The sequence below is a fragment of the Giraffa tippelskirchi genome, chromosome 5, assembly GCF_054371585.1.
Source record: "Giraffa tippelskirchi isolate mGirTip1 chromosome 5, T2T-mGirTip1v1.2.pri, whole genome shotgun sequence".
Taxonomy (NCBI): domain Eukaryota; kingdom Metazoa; phylum Chordata; class Mammalia; order Artiodactyla; family Giraffidae; genus Giraffa; species Giraffa tippelskirchi.
The window spans coordinates 59,009,807-59,026,176 of NC_137279.1; the positions used below are offsets into that span (position 1 = coordinate 59,009,807).

Sequence of the window (16,370 nt, forward strand, 5' to 3'; positions counted from 1 at the left end):
GAAATTAAAAGATGCTTGCTCCTTGGAAGAAAAGTTATGACCAACCTAGATAGCATACTAAAAAGCAGAGACATTACTTTGCCAACAAAGGTCCATTTAGTCAAAGCTATGGTTTTTCCAGTAGTCATGTATGGACATAAGAGTTGGACCACAAAGAAAGCTGAGTGCCAAAGAATTGATGCTTTTGAACTGTAGTGTTGGAGAAGACTCTAGAGAGTCCCAAGGAGATCAAACCAGGCAATCCTACAAGAAATCATTCCTGAATATTCATTGGAAGGACTGATGCTGACGCTGAAGCTCCAATACTTTGGCCACCTGATGTGAAGAATGGACTCATTGGAAAAGTCCCTGATGCTGGGAAAGATTGAAGGCAGGAGGTGAAGGGGATGACAGAGGATGAGATTGTTGGATGGCAACACCAACTTAATGGACATGAGTTTGAGCAAGTTCTGGGAGTTGGTGATGGACAGCAAAGCCTAGCATGCTGCAGTTCATAGGTCTCAAAGAGTTAGTCATGGTAGAACAACTGAACTGAACTGATCGTTCATGCTGGGGGGTTGTAATACACTTTCCTGCAATTATAGTTGCTGTGTTTGGATTTTGGAGGGAAGATTTTTCCTCCACTGAAATGTTTTGGCTCTCAATTTCATTTTGTTCTTACAGTAGCTATATAAGCATATTATCTGATTATTTCCAGTCATTTTGAAATGTCTTGCCTTTTCCTGAATCTGCAATAACAAGGATATGTCAATTGGGATAAAGGTTTTGGGAGGCTTGGTGGGTTGTATGGTTTAAGAGAGAGACACTCTGTTGAAAAGTATTTAATAGTTGGTGTTCTCTGAGAGGTTTGTGTGTTTTCTGAATTTCTTTTGTTAACTCAGAACCCTTAGCTTCCATTACTTCCTTCTCTGACTCTGAAAGATAGGGCCTCAGAGATAGGGTCCCTTCTCGTACTTTACCTGTCTTCCGGAAGCAATACCTTCCTCAGATTGCTCTTTCTTTTCCTGGACTCTTACGTGCTTCTTTCTTTGAATAATATCAAGTGACCAGTGGTTTAACCCAGCATGCTTAAGTCTTCTCAGTTTTTGTTGTTGTTATTGTTTGTTTGTTTTCAGTCAGAGAGGAACTGACTTTCAGGGGGTAGTTTTATCTGACTTCTGCCATGGCTGGGTCCTTCTGCCCTCTGCCCTTTTCTGCTCATTCTTTATTGCACTCTCAACTCCAGTGTAAACTCTGGTGCTGACACTTATTGTTTAGAATGTTTATTTTGCTGTTTCACATATTGAATTTTTTAGAATTCTCTGTCTCCTGGTGACTTTGTAGGCTTGGGTTTGGTGATTATATTTTTTCTCCTTCTTCATCAGAGTGACTTTTTGAGAAAATGTGTAAATACTAGGCTGCTGTCATTGTCCAGTGGAAAGCTGAATCATCTGGACTAAAATTTTAAATATAAAAAAGTCATGAATATACTAGAAGCAACATTAAATACTACTTTTTATTATTTTGTGAGTAGGGAAGTACTTTCTAATTAAAAGCACAAATTCAAAAAAAATTGAGTAATTTTTTTTATCCGATAGGATAGTGAAAAACAGTATAAGGTTAAAAGGCATAGAGCAAACAGAGAAAGTATTTGAAATGTCTTTATAGACAAAGGATCAATGTGGTAATACCTCACACTGGTCAGAATGGCTATCATCAAAAATTCTGCAAATAATAAGTGCTGGGGAGGGTGTGGAGAAAAAGGAACCCTAATACACTGTTGATGGAAATGTAAAGTGGTGCAATCACTATGGAGAAAAGTGCAGAGCTTCCTTAAAAAACTAAAAATAGAGCTACTATGTGATCCTGCAATCCCACTCCTGAGTATATATCCAGAAAAAAACATAATTAGAAAAGATACATGCAACCCAATGTTCATAGCACTATTTATAATAGCCAAGGCATTGGAGCAACCTGTATATCTATTCAGTGGATTAATAGATAAAGAAGATGTGGTATTATACAATACAAGGGAATGTTACTCAGCTATAAAAAATGAATGAGATAATGCCATTTACATTAACATAGATGGACCTAGAGATTCATACTAAAGTAAGTCAGAAATAGAAAGATGATGATGTTGTATGTGGAATCTAAAAATAGGTTATCAATGAACATATTTACAAAACAGACTCACAGACAAAGAAAACAGAGATATGGTTACCAAATGGGAGTTAGGGGAGGAATAAATTAAAAGTTTTTGTTTTTTTTTTAATAGAAACGATGAGCGTCTAATACACAAAAATTTATTGAGAGCTTAGAATGAAGCAAGCACTATTCTAGATTTCATTTTAGGAGATGGTGAAGTGAGGTAAATAAATGATGAAAGTATAGAAAGTGCTGGATATGATGTGTGTTATGGACAAAGGTAAAGCAGACAGGTGGCTATAATAGTTAATAAATGAATCATAATGGACCTCAGATAGAAGTTGAATTTGAGAAGACCTGTTAAAAAATGAGATAGGAAACCTCAAAGATGCCCGGGATCAGTGGTCCCCAATCTTTTTAGCGTGAGGGACCGGTTTCATTTTTCCTTGTAATGGTGTGGGGGATGATTTTGGGATGATTCAAGCACATTATTGTGCACTTAATTTCTATTATTACTACATCTGCTCCACCTCAGATCATGAGGCACTAGATTCTGGAGGTTGGGGACCCCTGCCTGGGAAGATATTTCCGGGCAGAGGGAAGAGCAATTACTGAGATACCAGAGTGGAGAGAGGAAGGGGAAGTATAACTGGAAATGAGAGACATAGTGAAGGCTGGATTATTTAGGATGTTCTAGATTGTTGTGATGACTTTGTCTTTTAGTTGATGTAATACAAGAAAACCTTTGGTAGTCACCAAATAGAAGAAGGATGTGACCAGAATTGTCTTTTGATGAGATCACTCCAGCTATTATTTTAGAATAGACATGTGTGTGTGTGTGTGTGTGTGTGTGTGTGTGTGTGTGTGTGTGTGTGTGTGTGTGTGTGTGTATTAGGGTGGAATGGAGCAAGGATGGAAAAAGAGAGATCAAAAAATGTAGTTAATTACAATAAACCTGAAGACAGAGAATGGTGACTCATAACATATGATGATCCACAATATTTAAAGAACTCAAATAGAGCAAGTAGGAACCAATAAATAGACCTTTGAAACTGGACAAGATATATTTGTACACACAACTCCCAGAAAAATATATGGTTATCCTTATAGCTAAAGTAGCAGCAAAGTATCTTTACTTTGCTTTCATATGGCAAAAACTTTGTGCAGTTTTTACTATCACTAGTAATATAAAAATTGAATTAAAAGAAACCTGAATTTTCACTATTTCATCTCAGATTTTGAAATATCCGTTATTGACCAGAGTATAGGGATACAATCATTGAAACTATGAAAATTGTTTTAAATAATTATTTGTTTTGAAAGACCATATGGCAATATCAATGAAATTAAAAATTTTTTCTCTTTGAACATCATCTTAGAGCCCACCAATATGAGAGGAAAACTGTTGCAATACTACTTTTAATATAAGAAATTAGAAAGCAACTAAATGTTATCTGTGATAAAATTGTAAAGTAAACTATGTAAATGTATTTAGTCATTACAGAATATCGTGTATCTTTGTGAACTGATGTGGAAAGATATTTTACAAAGTGAAAAGCACTTACAGAAGCATTTTTCACAATAGCTAAGATATAGAAACAGACCAAATTTCATCAGTGGATGAATGGATAAAGAAATATGTTATACATACATCAATATACAATGGAATATTATTCAACTATGGAAAGAAATCTTGCCATTTGTAACAAAGTAGATAAAACTGGAGGGCATTATGCTAAGTGAAATAACTCAAATAGAGAAAGATGAATAGAACTCACTTGTATGTGGAATAAATTTAAAATAAATCGAATTCATAGAAACAGGGTACAGTAGAATGATGGTTACCAGGGACTGGGGAGATGTTGGTCAAAGACTATATAGTTGCAGTTATGTGGGATGAAAGTCTAGAGATCTAATGTATAAGCATGATTACTATACTTAATACTACTATGCTCAATAGTGTTCAGCTCTTTGTGGCCCCATGGACTGTAGCCCACAGGCTCCTCTGTCCACGGAATTTTCCAGGCAGAAATATTGGGGCAGATTTCCCTTTCCTACTCCAGGGGATGTTCCCAACCCAGGCATGGAACCCATGTTGCTTGCATCTCCTGCATTGACAGGCAGATTCTTTACCACCAGTACCACCTGGGAAGCCTAATAATACTATAATAAAACTCTATTAAAAGGTGCTAAGAAAATAGATATCAGATGCACTTACCACACACAAAACTTAGTGTCTAGTAAGGATATACTGTGTCAGTTAGCTTGACAGTAGTAATCATTTCACTATGTATATCTATAAATTATTACATTGTACACATATTTAAAATATATGCCATTTTATTTTAAGATATTTAAAAAACTTACAGAATAGTATGTGTGATTTAATCCAATTTAAATAAAGAAAAAACAAACAACGACATGCATATATGTATAAATATTTCTGAGAAAAAAATTGCCAAATTGTTGGTAGTAGTTTCTCTGAGTGCGGTCAGTAAACCTACATAGAATTTTCACTTTCAGCTTTTATAGTTTAAATTTTATGTAACTCCATTGTTAGTTCCTTTTCAGCAATAAGAAACAAGCAGAAAAATACAAAATCAAAGGTATTCCAGTTGACAGATTTCAAAACCCGAATAGCTTTATGTAACTAGTATCAAAATTACTAAATAGAATAGTACAGATCCCCAGAACCTCTGCATTGTGCCCTGTTCTAAACCCCAACCAGAATTACCACTATCCTGACCTCCAAAACCATAGATTCATTTTGCCTGGCCTTTCTCCTGATGTAAATGGGATTATGCAATATACTTTTGTGTCTAGCATCTTTTATCCAGTATTTTGATTGTGAAATTCATGCATATAGTTGCATGTGACTATAATTTGTTCATTTCTTTTACTATTTTATCCTCATTTATTTATGCTTTCTACAGCTGATGAGCACTTGTGTTTGCTCCACTCTAATGGCATAATGAAAAGTATTTCTATATACATACTTGTATATTTTTCTGAAGCTGTGTTAGTGTGTGTGTGTGTGTGTGTGTGTGTGTGTGTGTGTGTGTGTGTGTGTGAAGGGGTATATACACTTTGGAGTGGAATGGCTGGACCAAAAGATATACACATATTTAGGAGATATAGTTTAAAAAGTACTGCCAAGAAGTTTTTCAGAGTGATTGTATCAATTATACCCCCACAAGAAGGCAATGGCACCCCACTCCAGTACTCTTGCCTGGAAAATCTCATGGACAGAGGAGCCTGGTGGGTTGCAGTCCATAGGGTCGCTAAGAGTCAGTCAGACACAACTGAGCAACTTCACTTTCGCTTTTCCCTTTCATGCATTGAGGAAGGAAATGGCAACCCACTCCAGTGTTCTTGCCTGGAGAATCCCAGGGACAGGGGAGCCTGGTGGGCTGCCGTCTATGGGGTCGCACAGAGTCGGACACGACTGAAGCGACTTAGCAGCAGCAGCAGCAGTAGTTTATGAGCATTTTGGTTGCTCTACAGACTTGAGTATATTTGGCATCTTCTATTTCATTTTAGCTATCCTGGTAGAAGTTTAGCGGTATGGTGTTTTAGTTTGCATTTCTCTGATGACTAACAATGGTGAGCATCTTTTTCACACATCTATTGGTCATTTGGATGCCACCTTTTTTGAAGAGTCATTTTCTCCCATTCTTATAATGAGTAAATTATTTTATTGATTTGTAGGAATTATATATATTTTTTTATTGGCTATGCATCTGTTATCAGAAATATATATTGCAAGTATCTTCCCTTGTTATGTTGGTCACTTTTTCCCTCTCTTATTTGTGCCTTTTCTTAGACAAAAGTTCTTAATACAATTTATCACCATTTTCCTTTCTATTATAATTTTCCGTGTGTTATTCAAGAACTCTTTGCCTATTCCATGGGCCTGTCATTGTATTTTAAGATTAAATTTTTAAAGTTGCAAATACATTTATATAAAAGCTAAATATTTCCATCCATGTCTTAGATTTTCAGATTTTTTAAAATGTGAGGCTATGGATGTATGTCTCTTTTATCCATCTCTGTATCTCAATAGCCTAGAAGGGTGGCTGCACAAAGTATATTTTCCTAAAAATATCCCTTGAATGAATGAATACATTTATCTGTTGAGATAGAAAACTGCTCCATCATTTCCCCAAATACTTGAAACAAAAATTGAATTTTAGAATGTCTCCTATTTTCTTTTAATGAAAATCTAAATTTTAGCAGGTAATAAACATGTATTTTTCACTTTTCTGCCCATTTTAATCAACATTGTTCTTTAATACAAACCTTTAAAGTGAAAAATACTTTGGTACTGATCTGCTTTAGTCTACAAATCTTCTTACTTGTGAGTCCAAGATAAAAGCACATTCATGAGGCATAGCAGAAAATAGGAGTCAGTTCAATCACACAGTACATATTCAAAGTTTCTTCTCTCACGTGGTACCACGTGTCTGATTTCATTTCTTTACCCAGCGTAAATCACATGGCTGAGTCTAAAGTCAATGGCTGGGGCTATATTAGCATATATTAACAATTGATTATATGACTTAAGATATTTGGCTCAAAAATAGGATTTATTGATGACAGTATTGTCAAAAATGTGTTTCAATGAATGTGTGAGTATTTTTTTCTTCATAGAGTACTTGCAAAAAAAAACCTCATTCATTATATATCTTTATAGTTTAAGGAAATAATATGATTTGCAAAAGCTAAAGGAAAGTTGACTATACAATAGCAAATCAAGTTACCCTTTGCTAAATACTAACTTCTCACAAGAAATATACCTTGATTTGTGTATTCTCTTTTAGTTGGACTAAATTTTATACAATATTTCTGTGTTATGTAAGTGTAAAACTTAGAAATTAAATGTTGTGTCCAAAAAAGCACATGCACATACATATTCTTGATATTAGATAATAATTGATACTATTTCTGTAATTCTTACTCTGATCCAAAATTTCTTTCGCCAAATTTCCCATCAACTGGGGACAAATAATTGTATTTCCAGGCTGAGCAATTATTAATTTCTTCCCTCAAATCCTGACTTTGGCTCCCTGTTTACTGCCATGTAGATGCCTCCAGCACCCTGGTAGAGAGTTTTGTTGTCTTCATGTTCTAAATTGTAGCTGTTTTTATGAAATAACCTTCAGCTGTTTAATTTTAAAGCAATAGTTTCAATTATAGCATTTGATACAACATATAAATTTTTTAAAGGGTCACTTAAATGTGGAAGAGAGCCACTCTGAACCAAAACAAGAGATGCTTAAAAGAAAGAGTTGATAGAAATGTGATTTTTCTCTGATCAGAGGTACACCAGATTTTGGCTGTGTCTGAGCTTTTGTTGGCAGATATCTCCTTTTATTTGACTGGGCCATGGTAATAATTACTTTCTAGGTCTTCTGTTTCTTTCTCTACCAGATTTTTCTAGTGAGAATTCTATGTCCACTTCCTACTCATCCTTTCCATCAGTCCTGATCACCCAGACTTTGGAACTCTGGTCGTTCTACTCAGTTCAAAAAGACAGTAACGGCCACCTCTGTGAGCTTTTCTTCAGTTCTCATTATTCTGGACTTATGGGAGGTGACAGTTAACTTACTTTGCTTTCTTAAATTTCTCTCTTACCTATGTTTCCATTTTATGGCATTATCCTGATTGTTCTAACTTGATTATTGTCCCTATTCTTTCCTTCTCTTAAAACTAAGGCGTTTCCCCAAACATTGCTTTCTATGTCTTCTTCATTCGCTCCCCCAAAGACATGAATTTTCCACTGGTAATTGCCAGTTTATTTTCCTAGCTCCATTTTCTCTTCTGAGATTTAGTTTCTTATTTCCAAATGATGGATAGTTTTTTATACGTCATTAATATACATTCACTCTGCCCCAGATGGAGTTTATATCCTCAACCCTATGTTTTCTTCTTTTCCTGACCTTTCTATTTCTGTTAATAACGCTATTTTTCCCTCAGTAATTGGTGAAAAGAATTGACCACATTACCCCTATCATCACCTCATAACAACTTGTCTTAATGATTCTCTTCTGAAATATATAGATTCCTTTCTTTCAATCCATTTCGTTATGTGTCAGTCTTTAATTAACATCCTTATCATCTTATTTCCCCCAAAAGCACAGTCATAACCCAACTAGTTCCTCTGTAGTTAAATTAGCTGTGTCTTCCAGACATTCCACTGTAGTTTGGTTGCCTTAACTTGACTTTGAGCATCTTATTCCCTTCCTCCACCCAATTTTTAAAACCTTCCTTTGTCTATAGGATAAATTCAAGCTGTTTAAGTCCACTTAGTAGGAGAGATGAGAGTAATAAAGCTTATATGAAGGGTTCAAGTGAGTGTGAATGCTGAAAAATGATGTGATGGGACAAACATTCTGTTTCTGGGAAATGAGAGAGGTATCAGGAATCTGACAACAAGAATGTAATATCCTAGAAGGTGGGATACAGAGAATCAGAGTGTGTGAGGTAGTGAAACATCACAATGAGTAGGACAGGCATGTTTGAAAAGGGCCAAAAGCGTGAAATCTAGAAGATAAAGTTGCAGAAGCTAAGAAGGCCAGGAAAAGTTTCATTTGCCCCTTTGGAAAGTCTAAAGTCCACATCCCAAGCTTGCCTTTTTTGGTATTGGAATAATTCGCTAAAGATAGATATACCACAACCTTCCTTTCCATCTTTGTCTTCTACGCAAAGTTCTTAAGCCAGGTAGTCTGTATATGGCCTGAAATGGGGTTTTGCCAATTTCTCCAGATTCATCCCTTAGCTCCCTTCTCTATATTCAGCTTTCCTGAATATTTTCCATGCCTCTGGCCTTTATAACAACATGCCCCAGAATCCTTCATATTCTCTGAAAACAAGCTCAAATATCTTATTCTTTTTGAAACATTCCTTAATCCCTTTGAACCAGATGATATCTTGTAAATAAGCCTATGTCACTTATATACCTCACTGCAAGACAGCAAAAGAGACACAGATGTAAAGGACAGACTTTTGGACTCTGTGGGAGAAGGCGAGGGTGGGATGACTTGAGAGAATAGCATTGAAACATGTGTATTACCATATGTGAAATAGATTGCCAGTCCAGGCTTGATGCATGAGACAGGGCCCTCAGGGCCAAAGAATATATTCAACCTGATTTTGGTATTGACCATCTGGTGATGTCCATGTGTAGAGTCATCTTTTGTGCTGTTTTAAGAGGGTGTTTGCTATGGCCAGTGCATTCTCTTGGCAAAACACTGGGATGACCCTGAGGGATGGAATGGGGAGGGAGGTGGGAGGGGGGTTCAGGATGGGGAACTCATGTACACCCATGGCTGATTCATGTGAATGTATGACAAAAACCACTACAATACTGTAAAGTAATTAGCCTCCAATTAAAATAAATAAATTAATTTAAAAAATCTTTCTCATTAATTAGAATTTAATGTCAGGCATTGCTTGTTTCTTTCAATTCTTTACTGTGTAGCAGAGTATTCAATGAATGTTAATATTCCATAGATGCATATTTTTTTAGACAATCTGATGCTCATAAAATGACTTTTGCCCTCCTGCCTTTACACCTGTGTTAAAACTTCTTCCTTACCGCTAATGAACCTTTTACTTCTTTCTCCACACCCATTTACTAAGTACACCTGGACACCATAAGATGTCCTGGGTTAAAAAGATGAATCAGACATGGTTCCTGAGTGCAGAAACTTGTTGTAGGCTGTGGAATCCAGGGTAAATCCTTCAGCTATGTAGGTGCTTGTTTACCAACACAGCCTGAAGGGAAGTCTACCCACTTCCAACTTTCACAATTCTAGTTGACTGTATTTCCAAACAAAGCATTATCAACTATTCAATACTGTGCCCTTGACCTGTTATCTGATTCTTATGTGTGTTCTTAAGCTCTTACTTGATTCTCCCTATCAGTCAGTCAGTTCAGTTGCTTAGTCATGTTCCACTTTTGCAAATCCATTGACTGCAGGACACCAGGCTTCCCTGTCCATCACCAACTCCCGGGGCTTGCTCAAGCTCATGTCCATTGAGTTGGTGGTGCCATCCAACCATCTCATTCTCTGTCATCCCCTATTCCTCCTGCCTTCAATATTTCCCAGCATCAGGGTCTTTTCTAATGAGAAAGCTCTTCTTATCACGTGGCCAAAGTATTGGAGCTTCAGCTTCAGTATCAGTCCTTCCAATGAATGTTCAGGACTGATATCCTTTAGGATTGATTAGTTTGATCTCCTTGCTCTCTAAGGATTCTCAAGAGTCTTCTCCAACACTACAGTTCAAAAGCATCAGTTCTTTGGCACTCAACTTTCTTTATGGTCCAACTTTCACAACCATACATGACTACTAGAAAAACCATAGCTTTGACTAGACAGACCTTTGACAGTAAAGCTATGTCTCTGCTTTTTAATATACTGCCTAGGTATGTCATAGCTTTTCTTCAAAGGAGCAAGGGTCTTTTAATTTCAGGGCTGCAGTCACCATCTGCAGTGATTCTGGAGCCCCAGAAAGTCTCTCACTGTTTCCTCACCTATTTGCCATGTAGTGGTGGGACAAGATGCCATGATCTTTGTTTTTTGAATGTTTAGTTTTAAGCCAACTTTTTCACTCTCCTTTTTCACTTTCTTCAAGATGCTCTTTAGTTCCTCTTCACTTTCTGTCATAAGGATGGTGTCATCTGCATATCTGACATTATTGATATTTCTCCCAGCAACCTTGATTCCAGCTTGTGCTTCATCCAGCCCAGCATTTCACATGATGCAATCTGCATAAGTTAAATAAGCTGGGTGACAATATGCAGCCTTGACATACTCCTTTCCCAATTTGAAACCAGTCTATTGTTCCATGTCCAGTTTTAACTGTTGCTTCTTGACCTGCATACAGGTTTCTCTGGAGACAGGTCAGGTGGTCTGGTATTCTTTTAGAATTTTCCAGTGTGTTGTGATCCACACATCAAAGGATTTAGCATAGTCAATGAAGCAGAAATAAATGTTTTTATGGAACTCTCTTGCTTTATCTGTGATCCAATGAATGTTGGAAATTTGATTTCTAGTTCCTCTGCCTTTTCTAAATCCAGATTGAACATCTAGAAGTTCTCGGTTCACATACTGTTGAAGCCTAGCTTGGAGAATTTTGAGCATTACTTTGCTAGCATGTGAGATGAGTGCAATTGTGTGGTAGTCCGAACATTCTTTGGCATTGCCCTTCTTTGGGATTGGAATGAAAACTGACCTTTTCCAGTCCTGTGGCCATTGCTGAGTTTTCCAAATTTGCTGGCATGTTGAGTATAGCAATTTAACAGCATCATCTTTTAGGATTTGAAATAGCTCAGCTGGAATCCCGTCATCTCCACTAGCTTTGTTCATAGTGATGTTTCCTAAGAACCACTTGACTTGGTACTCCAGAATGTCAGGCTCTAGGTGAGTGATCCTGACAAGACAATGGCAACCCACTCCAGCATTTTTGCCTGGAGAATCCCATGGACGGAAGAGTCTGGTAGGGTGCAGCCCATGGGGTCGCTAAGGGTCGGACACGACTGAGCGACTTCACTTTCGCTTTTCACTTTCACGCATTAGAGAAGGAAATGGCAACCCACTCCAGTGTTCTTGCCTGGAGAATCCCAGGGACAGAGGAGCCTGGTGGGCTGCCATCTATGGGGTCGCACAGAGTCGAACACAACTGAAGTGACTTAACAGCAGCAGCAGCAGCAGGTGAGTGATCACACAATCTTGATTATCTGGGTCATTAAGATATTTTTTTGGTATAGTTCTTCTGTATATTCTTACCACCTCTTAATATCTTCTTCTCTTAGGTCCATACCATTTCTGTCCTTTATTGTGCCCATCTTTGCATGAAATATTCTTTCGGTATCTCTAATTTTCCTGAAGAAATCTCTGGTCTTTCCCATTCTATTGTTTTTCTCTATTTCTTTACATGATCACTTAAGAAGGTTTTTTATTGCTCCTTGCTATTCTTTGGAACTCCACATTCAGATGGATATATCTTTCCTTTTCTCCTTTGCCTTTCACTTCTCTTCTTTTCTCAGTTAGTTGTAAGGTCTCCTCAGACAGCCACTTTGCCTCTTTGCATTTCTTCTTCTTGGGGATAGTTTTGATCACCGCCTCCTGTACAGTGTCATGAACCTCCATCCATAGTTCCTCAGGTACTTTGTCTATCAAATCTAATCTCTTGAGTCTATTTGTCACTTCCACTGTATAATCATAAGGGATTTTATTTAGGTCACACCTGAATGGTATACTGGGCTTCCCTACTTTCTTTAAATTAAGTCTGAATTTTGCCATAAGGAGTTCATGATCTGAGCTACAGTCAGCCACTGGTCTTGTTATTGCTGACTGTATAGGGTTTCTCCATCTTTGACTGCAAAGAATATATTTGACCTGATTTTGGTATTGACCATCTGGTGATATCCATGTGTAGAGTCATCTTTTGTGTTGTTTTAAGAGGGTGTTTGTTATTACCAGTGCATTCTTTTGGCAAAACTCTTAGACTTTACCCTACTTCATTTTGTACTCCATGACCAAACTTGCCTGTTACTCCAGACATCTCTTGACTTTCTACTTTTGCTTTCCAGTCCCCTATGATGAAAAGGACATCTTTTTTTGCTATTAGCTCTAGAATGTCTTGTAGGTCTTCACAGAACTGTTCAACCTCAGTTTCTTCGGCATGACTGGTTGGGGCATAGACTTGGATTACTATGAAATTGAATGGTTTGACTTGGAAACGAACAGAAATCAATCATTTTTGAGAAGGCACCCTGGTACTGCAGTTTGGACTCTTTTGTTGACTATGAGGGCTACTCCATTTCTTCTCAGGAATTCTCACCCACAATGGTAGATATAATGGTCATCTGAATTAAATTCACCCATTCCAGCCCATTTTAGTTCACTGATTCCTAAAATGTCCATGTTCACTCTTTCCATCTCCTGCAATTTACCTTGATTCACATACCTAACATTCCAGGTTCCTATGAAATATTGATATGTCTGTTAAGACACATACATTTTCTATCTCCAGCTAAACTTGAAGCTGTTTGAGAACAACAATTGAACCTCTTAAGCATCTTTGCCAGTTTCAATTCATTGACAAAACATCTTACTTGGAGGAAGAGCTCAATAATATGGGTTGAATGCGTGGGACACCTGGTAGAATGGAGGTCAGGCCAGTTGTTGGTAGTTGGAAGACATCACAGAGAACCATCACATGTTTCCCCTGCTTCCTGAGCTGGGGCCGTTTCTGAGAGCCAAGAGCACTGTGTGTCTCAAGTAGTGCTGGTAGGTAATCTGAAGGGTGAGTGGAGCCCCTGGAATTCTGAAGGCTGCAGAGCATTTAGTGACAGGAAAATTGGCTCTGTGGACCACTTTATAGCAGATCTTTCTAGTTTTTAGCTTCTACTACTGGACTAATTCTTTAAACTTCATAAGCATTTTAAATAAAGCCCCTTGTGTTTCTTTCACTCATATCAAAATCCATTTATTTTTATGACTCTGATAATATTACTGCATTTATCCCTTTTGTATCCAGTTTTGGGTTGACAACATATCTTTTTATGTTGATAAGTTTTGCACATATTTAAACTTCATTATATATTGATTAGTAGGAGTGCAGGCTTGAGTTTCCAAGTATGGGTTGGCATTCATAATGGGATACCAAGTAAAACCAAGTAGCTGGACCATCCCAGGACAATGTTGTGTATAATTCCCTGATTGCACTCCTTACATCATAAATAATAATGAAAGTAAATGTACGTTTACCAGAGAGAATCAACAAAACCCAGCCCTGATTTGCTGATTGCACTTTTCTCCCCAGGTATTAAAGCCAGCTTTCGAACAAGGGTGCCTGAAGGTTTGATTGTCTTTGCGGCATCACCTGGCAATCAGGAAGAATATTTTGCAATTCAGTTGAAGAATGGACGCCCGTATTTTCTTTTTGATCCTCAGGTAAATGAGTAATCATACGAGTTGACAGTTTTGAGAGTTTATCAGGTGCTTATATTTTCACAGTGAATCCTCACCAAAAACTTACAGATGAGTACTTTATTATTCCCACTCTACAACAAGGAAAATGAAACTTCAAAAGTGATGTGACTTACCACAGCTAAAATAGCAGACCTTCAAACTACATAGACTGACTTATAATCTACTTGCGTTTTTAACAACCATATGCTACCTTATCATGAGGATTAAGGTTTTTAACTGCATTCATTGAGAAAATTATGTCTTCCTGTCTCCCTTTCATTTTCTCTCTCTTCATCTTCCTTTCCTCCCTCCTTTCTTCCTTCCTGACCCTATCTCTATCTCTTTTCTTTTCTTCACTAGCAAATAGTTGTGTCCATCAGGTGCTATTGAGCTCAGTCTTGAAGACTACAATACTTCTAAAGTTAAATATGACCATACCCCTATGAAACAATCTAGGTAGGATATAGTTAATTTTTTTAAATACTCCTGCATGTTATGAAAGAGAAGTACAGTACTAAGTATTATGAGTGAGTAAAATAAAGGGACTTTCTTTCCTTAGTTCTATGCAAATGTAATATTTAACTTAGATGCAAAACAATAAATAAAAGGATAGGAGTGTATATCTATTCAAGAGGAAATGTGTTTGAGGTGGGGCAGGCCAGAGGAAATACTAACAGGAGATGAAGGAAAGAGCTATAATAAAATTTCCAAGCAAAGAAATAGCAAATATTTAGTGTCTGAGTTAAGACATGAACATGGCATACTCAGTGCATTGAAATAAGATTAAGATGGCTATAGAGTAGAGAACAAAGAGAACAGTGGTAGGTTGAAAAGTTGGGTAGAGACTAAGTAGTTTAGGATCTTGGAAGCAAATGAAACGGTTTAAATTTTTCCTAAGGGCAGTTCAGTTCAGTTCAGTCACTCAGTAGTGTCCTACTTTTTGCGACCCCATGGACTGCAGCATGCCATGCTTCCGTGTTCATCACCAACTCCCAGAGCTTGCTCAAACTCATGTCCATTGAGTCAGTGATGCCATCCAACCATCTAATCCTCTGCCGTCCCCTTCTCCCCCTGCCTTCAATCTTTCCTAGCGTCAGGGTCTTTTCCAATGAGTCAGTTCTTCGCATCGTGTGGCCAAAGTATTGGCGTTTCAGCTTCAGTATCAGTCCTTACAATGAATATTCAGGACTGATTTACTCTAGGATGGACTGGTTTGATCTCCTTGCTGTCCAAGGGACTCTCAAGATTATTCTCTAACACCACAGTTAAAAAGCATCAATTCTTTGGCACTTAGCTTTCTTTATGGTCTAACTCTCACAGCCGTACATGACTACTGAAAAAGCCATAGCTTTGACTAGACGGACCTTTGTTGGCAAAGTAATGTCTCTGCTTTTTAATATACTTTCTAGGTTTGTCATAACTTTTCTTCCAAGGAGCAAGGGTCTTTTAATTTCATGGCTGCAGTCACCATCTGCCGTGATTTTGGAGCCCAAGGAAATAAAGTCTCTTACTGCTTCTGTTGTTTCCCTGTCTATTTGCCATGAAGTGTTAGGACCAGACGCCATGATCTTCATTTTTTGAATGTTGAGTTTTTAGCCAGCTTTTTCACTCTCCTTTGTAAATTTCATCAAGAGGCTTTTAAGTTCCTCTTCGCTTTCTACCATAAGGGTGGTGTCATCTGCATATTTGAAGTTACTGATATTTCTCCCTGCAAGCCTGATTCCAGGTTGTGCATCATCCAGCCCATCATTTCGCATGATGTACTCTGCATATAAGTTAAATAAGCAGGGTGACAATACACAGCCTTGACATACTCCTTTCCAGTTTTGAACCAGGGCAAATGGGAAACTATTGTGTAATTGACTAAGGGCAATGGGAAACTATTGCATAGTTGTCTTCACTTTAGTTAGAGGAAGGTTACTAAGCATTTGCCATTAGGTGCTATATTGGGCTTATGAGTAATTGAGGGAAAAGACTATGTAAAACATTTTTCTCAGGTTTTCAGCTTAAAGCTGCTGATCTATGCTTGTCAAAGAAGTGTTTTCTGTTATAGTGGTAAAATAGGCACAAATTTCCCCTTGTATCTAAGGGATTGTAGGTGAAGAGCTTGCTACACCCTGGAGACCCACTTATGTTGAAGAGAAAAGGCAGGGCCTGCTGGCCAAATGTGTCTGAGCACCACCCCAGACCCTACAGAAGTCTTTAAGAGGCAGACTGAGCCCTTCCTGGGTTAGGAAGCTGGTAAAGCCATGAGCTGGCAAC

The 16,370-nt window shown here is 37.6% G+C and overlaps 1 protein-coding gene across 1 annotated transcript in view; it reads left to right on the forward strand.

Moving 5' to 3' along the window:
* The window catches only part of USH2A (usherin), a 901,466-nt gene that overhangs the window by 357,005 nt on the left and 528,091 nt on the right, over positions 1–16,370 (forward strand). Inside the window, exon 21 of the mRNA XM_081491700.1 lies at positions 13,960–14,090. Within this exon, the coding sequence (XP_081347826.1) occupies positions 13,960–14,090 (131 nt within the window). The remainder of the gene's footprint in view (positions 1–13,959; positions 14,091–16,370) is intronic.